The following is a 7515-nucleotide window of genomic DNA, read 5'->3' on the forward strand; positions in this document are numbered from 1 at the left end:
TCTCCCCATTTGTTTGTGGGACCTTTCAACCCCTCACACTTCCTCTCACCCCATCCATTTCCTTTTCTGGTTCACCATGAGATCCTTTATACAGAGCCAGCTGACCGTGTCTCCCCACTCTCTACCCTAGGGCGGGCCTGACCATAACTACACCAAGGAGAAGATCAAGATTGTAGAGGGAATCTGCCTTCTGTCTGGGGATGATGCCGAGTGGGATGACCTCAAACAACTACGCAGCTCACGGGGGGGCCTTCTGCGGGATCATGTGTGCATGAAGACAGACACAGTGTCCATCCAGGCCAGCTCTGGCTCCCTGGATGACATGGAGACGGAGCAGCTGCTGCAGGAAGAGCAGTCTGAATGTAGCAGCGTCCATACCGCAACCACTCCTGAAAGACGGGGCTCTCTGCCAGACACGGGCTGGAAACATGAACGCAAGCTCTCCTCAGAGAGCCAGGTCTAAACGCCATCGTTCCCTTTCCTCCCTGCCTGTTCCTTCTCCTTCGTGGACTTCCGGTCCTTGTGCTCACTTACACAACAGGCCCCCTTCCTATGTGCTCCTCCTTCTCCTCCACCTCCCACCCCGTAACCGCTCCTGAGTCCTCCATGGGAGCTGTGTCCACCTGAGTCCATAACTACCTGTGCACGAGAAATGATGGTGCATCTTGAAAATTTAGACCTGGATTTTACTGCAAACTTCACCTCTTGCACTCCATCCTGAGCCCCAGAACTAGGCTCAGTAATGATTCCTCATCAGTACAGAGCTCCATCTCCCTTTTCCCTGGTACCTTGCCCCACAAGAACTGATGATCCAAGACTTCCCTCTTCCCCATCAGAGTCGTCGGCCTGGCTGCTTCTCCGAGAGAACTTGCCTATCAGGGGCTGGGGCAGGGGTCAAGGGTAAAGAGAGAGATGAAGGATAGAGGCTGAGAGAGGAAGGAGGAGTGAGCCCAGCTGGTATGGGCATCTGAGAAGCCTCCAGCCTCAAGTGCATTGGTAATATGAGAAAGCTTTTAGGGACGTTGGGCCGCATGTCCTGTCCGTTGCTGGCAATGGATATTATTCTTGCCCTAAGAGCTGCTGGTTTTGTTTTTTTTGTTTTTTGTTTTTTTTTTCAGCTGCCGATATTGGTGAGATCTGGGTGTGGCTCAAGCTGTTCTTACTCCCGCTAGTTTGTCCAGAGGCTTTTCTACCTTCCAATGACAGGGCCCTTATCATATGGCAGCGGGTAATATGAATTTTCCTGCTGGTGCCACTGCTGGCCAGTACCCTTCCTATGTCTTTGACTCTTAAGTAACTGGGTTGTGAGCAGGGGCTTGAGGAATGTGGGGCCCCGAGCGCTAAGTCTCTGCCATGCCTTACCAGCGTTGTCCAGACCCAAAGTAGCATATCACCTGGACCTTCATGTTCCGCCCCTCTTTCCCCGCTCATTCTCTGGGATTCTGAGCATAGAGACCCTGAAACAACTTTTCAAAGAAGGGCCAAAAGTCTTCATAAATGGTCAGGAAGAGAGATTGGGTTATAGACTTGGGGTACCCAGGGCCTAAAGGGAAGTATCCATGAGGTTGAACCTCCTGTGTTCTCTCTCAAGTGCTCAGGGATCGAAGTTAGTGGACAGAGAACCTGTGGCTGTGGGGTGGTGAAGTTCCCATTCCAACTCTTTTCCCAGCTAAGTGACTGACTTTCTGTCCTGTGATGCCGTCACTTGGTTCGTGCCCATTCACACCGAGAGCGTGTGTCTCATGCTAGTGTCAGGGGAGTTGAGACCTTGTTTTCTGCCCTAAACCTTCTACATAGCTCCCTCCTTTCCCCCCTTAATTTGCTTTTTATGACTTAGCCTTGTGGTGGTGAGGAGGGCTAAATCAAGACACAAAGTAGGGAGCAGGGTATAGAAAGGTAGAACCACTGATGAAGTCCTCTCTGCCTGGATCAGCTCCAGACCTCCTCCACCCAGGAATGAGAAGCAACAGGAGAGGACAATGGGCTGAGAATAGAGGCGAGGGCTTTTAGGGGAAGTTTCCTGATTTGAAACATCTCCTGTGGTTCTCAGTATTGAGAAATCAACTGCCAAACATGTGAGAAAAAAAAAATGGATAAGAGCAAAGCTTTTCTGGTCACTTCTAAGGCTGCTAGAGACCGGTAACAAGCCCTTAGCCCTGTTGTTAGTAGCCAAGCGAGATCTGGGCCCACACAGGACCCAGGACAGCCTGGCCAGGCCAGCAGGTCTTTTCCAGTACACCAAGGGGGAAAGGCGAGCTGCCACTTATGAGAGGAAAGGGGGACATTTCACACTTGATGGGGCAGGAAAAAAAAAAAAGAGCACTTTGGGTCCTCAGACTCTTGGTTGAGGATGAGGAGAAAGGAGAAAAGTGGCATTTTCTTGATTGGAAAGGGGGAAGGATCTTATTGCACTTGGGCTGTTCAGAATGTAGAAAAGACATATTTGAAGAAATCTCTATTTGAGCACTGATTCACTATGTAAAAAGCAAAACCTCTCTTGTCCTAAACTAATGGAAGTGATTCTCCCGCGCTCATGTGTAATGGTTTTAACGTTACTCACTGGAGAGATTGGACTTTCTGGAGTTATTTAACCACTATGTTCAGTATTTTAGGACTTTATGATAATTTAATATAAATTTAGCTTTTCTTAATCACCGTGCCTGGCTTGGAGTCATGACTAATCACTGCACCTGCTCTGTCTGGCAGACCCATGCTTTCGAAAACCTTCTCGCAACATCACCTTTAAGTCCTTGGGGTATATGAGGATGGTGAAGAGCAATAAAAGGTGTGAGGTTCTTGGCCAGAGGGTCAACTCATCTTGAGAAGACAGGTCAAGACCAGAATTCATTGGCTTATGAAATCTTTATTTCCTCTAGAATAGGGATGGCAGATAGATTTTCTCCCGAGTGCCAACTCTGATTGGTTGACAGTGGGTGCCTGAGGTCCTGCGGAGACTCCACGGGGAACGTGTCATGATTTTTAGTGACCTCTCCAGGCACTGGACAGAAGTGTATAGCATGTATACTTTGTATCTTCTATTTCTGTTCTAGGTCTATGAGGACTTCATTGTCACAGAACTTGACTTTGCCTTGTGGTGATAGTCCCTGGCAAGACTGTCAGATGTAGTAAGCAAAGTACTGGGGACAAGGAGGGCTCGGTACAGGCCCAGATCTGCTACTAGCTCTTTTTTATCTTAGTGAAGTTTTGTAGTGAAGTCTGAGAATGGATCAAATCGACACGAAGATTCCTTTTATTTTTATTTGCTTCCTTTTCTTTTAAAAAAGCTTCCTTCTCATAATTTATCCACTACATCTCAAGGCTAGGACAGGGAGTTGGGATCCCTTCTTGGGTTCCTAATGATGATTAGGAATCATGGAAGTCTTGGTGCCAAATGTCAAATGTTATGTCAGAGCCTGGTAGTTGATTTTCTGAGCCACAGACCTTTTATAGAATAATACTTCCATTAATTCCTGTATCTCTTACTGTGGGCCAAGCCTGACCACAGAGCTTAGATTCTAGCAACAGCCTCCACCCCTACTCCATGACCCCCCCCCCAAAAAAAGAAAGAGAAAGCAAGAAGGACTGAAGTTTCTTGTATTTAAATGACAAGAGATCTGAGAGTAATTTACAGTGTGTAATTTTTCCAACTTTGGTAAGGGATATGTGCACCAAAACAGAAACAAGTAGAATAGTTCAAGGACAACTATCCCCTCGCTCCACCTTTGTTTGTTTGTTTTTTAAATAACTCACATCGAGAGAAAAGCATTTTAAGCAATGAAATCCAGTCTAACATATAAGCCTGTATACCTGTAGAAAGTACCCCCTCCCAAAGGCTCAGGTTATGGGCCAGGCCATGAACAGTGACCACTTGAGCTGGGAACTCAGGAAGAACTTTTCAAATGAGAAGAAAAACATGAATGCATTGAGCACACACCATTTGCTTGAATGACTAGGAGATGTTTCTGGGAGAACAAAATTTGGTGAATCCATTTTGACACCTTGTGACCACACGAGCCAGTGTACTTAGGTATTCATTCAACACTGCCTGAGCCTTAGTGATCCCGCTAATCTGTACTGTCCTATCACTTCAGCAGGAAATGGGAATGGCAGAGGAGGCTGCGCCTGGTGGCCTAGGTCTTGACAACAATCTGGCAGGGGGAAAATGAGACTTTAGCAACAGTGTCAAGGACTGGCACCCTGTTTTTGGGTTATGCACATGCCTTGGCTTTTATTGTCCTGATCGGTAAAATGAAAACGTTGAGCTAGATGATTGCTAAGGTTGTTTCTAGCATGAAACTTGTTTTTATGTTCCTTCCAAGAAACCTTAAGGATGAAACAAGAGTTGTCTGGTTCTCTAGATATAAAACCTGAAGCTGATGAGTAGAAAGATGGTTGGTCAAACTCTTACCAGCTGGACATATTTTTATAAGCTGATTACGGTTAAAATATAGTCACTGCCCTTCTTTCTATATTGCATGAACAAAAGATGGATCCTAAGATAAAAAGATCTCTATGGCCCATGGAGAGGTCTCCAAGGTATGAATTGAAGTGTTCACCAAACCTAGGCTACAGCAGACAAAGTCAGTGCTACACAAGAACTTAGAAAAGGCATCTCCAAGAGCTGAGGGTACACAAGGTTCTAAGTGTTAATGCACTGACATTCAAGAACACAGTAAGCTTCAGTTATTTTGACCTATGAACATAATGGTTACAAATGTAGTTGAGCCATTTTCATGGCTAGAAAAACAGTCTATATGAGTGTGTCTTTTCTTCATATGTGAAGATGACTCAACTGATGAACTTAATAGGATGTGTGTTTGGGGATGTTTCAGGCAGCCTTTGTTTTGTAACATTCCCTCACTCACCCATTTATTTTCTCTCTAGATCGTTCTCCCATTAAGCAGCTGGCAGAGGCTAAGCGGAGCTCAGCTTGCGGAACAGAGTCAAGGCTCCAACTCACAATTTTGGCCTCCTTGACATGATGTTAAAACAGATCCAGACAGCCTAATTAAGGGTCTGAGCTTAAACCCAAGGCTGAAGTTAGCCCTAAGCTATGCAATCTGCCTATTTCATTTTACAAGACACGGAGAGCCAAGAACTCTCACTTATCTTGTCCTCAGTAGTTTTCCCTCCAGCCCCTAAAAACCTGTTGACAGCCTGCTAATGAGCTCCCTATCTCTCCCTCTGCCTCCTTCCTCTTTGGTGGAGCTGATGCTTCTGTGGTCAGAGTTCTTGGACAGCCTGAATTTGGGAGGCTATGGGAAAATGGGCTATGAGAAAAGAGAAAAGGGTTATTCATTCCTTCATTCACTCAGTACTTATTAAATGCAACCATTGAAACCCAGGATAGGCTCAGAGGCCAGTCAAGGCACAAGAACACCCAGAGCCACTTAAGACCTGTGTTAACGTCACCCCTGCTCTCTCCAGAGAATAATGCACTAGGTACCGGGACTGAAAGTTGAAAGTCAATCATTGAAGCCCTTCCTCTTAGGCTGGAAATCTGGATCCACATCTCACGGTAGAGCTTTCTCTCCCAGAAAGCAGCTTGTGATTACGATGGAATGAGAACTGTCCCAACCCTAGCAGGCTTTTCAGAAATGCCCAGCACATTTATTCAGCAGCCACAATGTTTGGCATCTGTTTACTGCTTCCAGTTGCAATAATACAGTGTTTGCCTTGATCTCCGATGCCTACAACGGGTTCACTGCCCTGTTAATACTTTCCTTATGTAGAACTACTGAGAGCCCCCTGGAATAAAGTAGGCACATGTCCCTCTAATAAATACATAGATAAATGCTATTTGGTGATAATCCTGGACTGCAAAAGATGACTGGCCAAACATTTATTGAACACCTACTATGGAGCAAGGTATTATGTTAGGTTTCCACAAGGCCTTATAGGATCTGCCACTCCCGCCCCCTGTTACTCATCAGATCTTATCTCTTACCACCCTCCTGCCAACTACTTTGCTTTGGCTATACTGGCCTTCCTGTTTCTCTAACCTGAGAGGTGTGCTCCCAACCTAGGGTCTTTACATAGCTGTTTTCTCTGGCTTGCACTTTCTTCCTCTAAAACTCATGGCGAACTCCTTTGCCTTTCTCAAGTCTTTGCTTAAATGTAACCTTCTTAACGAACCTACTCTGACCACCCTTTATAAAATTGCAGTCTTTCTAACCCTACTTGCCATCTCTTTTACCTTGTTTTACTCTTTTTTCTTTTCCCATTGCACATATTGTTTAATAACATACTATATAATTTATTTATGTGTTATTGTCTATGCTTTTTCACTGTAATGTGAGTACCATAAGAGGGATGTGTGTGTGTGTGTGTGTGTGTGTGTGTCTATTTTGTGCACTGATTATCCCACGTGCCTAAAATAGTCCCTGCACATATTAGGTGCTCAATAAATATTTGCTGAATGAACAAACAAATAAATGAATGGAATCAGGACATCTAATGCCTACCTTCTACTAGAGATGCACCTAAACCATATAAGACAAAAAGGGATTTGCCATCTTGTTCTAAAGCTCTCCAGGATCCAGACTCCATACATCCTTTATTGAACAAATTCGAGTTTACCACCTCCCTCTCCTTATAAATGTAATCTTCAATTTCTTTCTGATAATATTTAAATAAAGTAAACATACCAATGACTGAAAAAGACTATTTGTATATATTCCTAACCCATTTCTCAAAGGTTACTGTGATTTTTTTTTTTTTTTTTGGTGATTCCTAATCTTTTCTCACCATCCTCATCCTGTATTTCCTAGATCTACTTAGAGATTCAGTTTGGATGTCTCGGTTATTACCGTAAACAGGTCTAAAACTAAATACCTTGCCTTCCTTTTGAGACTGGCTTCTCCTGACTTCCATTTGGGCAATCACTGCCTCCCAATCGCTGGCTCAAATCCTGGCATGCTCTTTGACTCATCTCCCTAAATGGGCCCCATCCTCACCTTTGCACTAAGTTATTTGCAAAATCCTTCACTCTTTCTGGAATCTGTTCTCATCATTTCCACTATCACCTCAGCTCAGACTTCTAACTGGGCTTCCAACTCAAACCCATTTTAACACAATCAAGCTAACTAGTTTTCCTAAAGGGAAGTTATGATTTTGTCCCTGTCTGGCTCAGAAACCTTCAATCGCTCCCCATCACCTACCTGAAGTACAAACTCCTTACCTTTAGCATTCAGGACCCTCCAAGAATTGTTCCTTTCTCTGTCAATCTTTATGCCATTACTTCCCAACACTATTCCCATTCAGAAACCAAACTTACATGTTCGGTTCCCTACATACAATGCACTTTCTCGTTTCTATGCTCTTGTGCCTTCTTTTCCCACTACTAGACATTCTCCCTATTTCTAGTTTTTTAATTAACATGTCAACGGCAAACAAACAAGCAAACAAAAGCTGTTTCCCTCCCTTCCCAGTTCCCCTGTTAAATAGTTTCTTGAAATTTCAGGAATGTTCTCATCATTTTCAGGCACGCACACAAATACGTATGCATTTATAACC

At 44.4% G+C, this 7515-nt stretch overlaps 1 protein-coding gene across 1 annotated transcript in view; it reads left to right on the forward strand.

Moving 5' to 3' along the window:
- LRP4 (LDL receptor related protein 4) overlaps positions 1-2654 on the forward strand; it is a 46029-nt gene extending 43375 nt beyond the window's left edge. The window contains exon 44 of the mRNA XM_077767474.1: positions 131-2654. Coding sequence (XP_077623600.1) covers positions 131-463 — 333 coding nt within the window. The 3' untranslated portion in view covers positions 464-2654. The remainder of the gene's footprint in view (positions 1-130) is intronic.
- Positions 2655-7515: the final 4861 nt, after the last annotated feature.

The sequence above is a fragment of the Crocuta crocuta genome, unplaced genomic scaffold, assembly GCF_008692635.1.
Source record: "Crocuta crocuta isolate KB4526 unplaced genomic scaffold, BGI_CrCroc_1.0 scaffold330, whole genome shotgun sequence".
Lineage (NCBI taxonomy): Eukaryota > Metazoa > Chordata > Mammalia > Carnivora > Hyaenidae > Crocuta > Crocuta crocuta.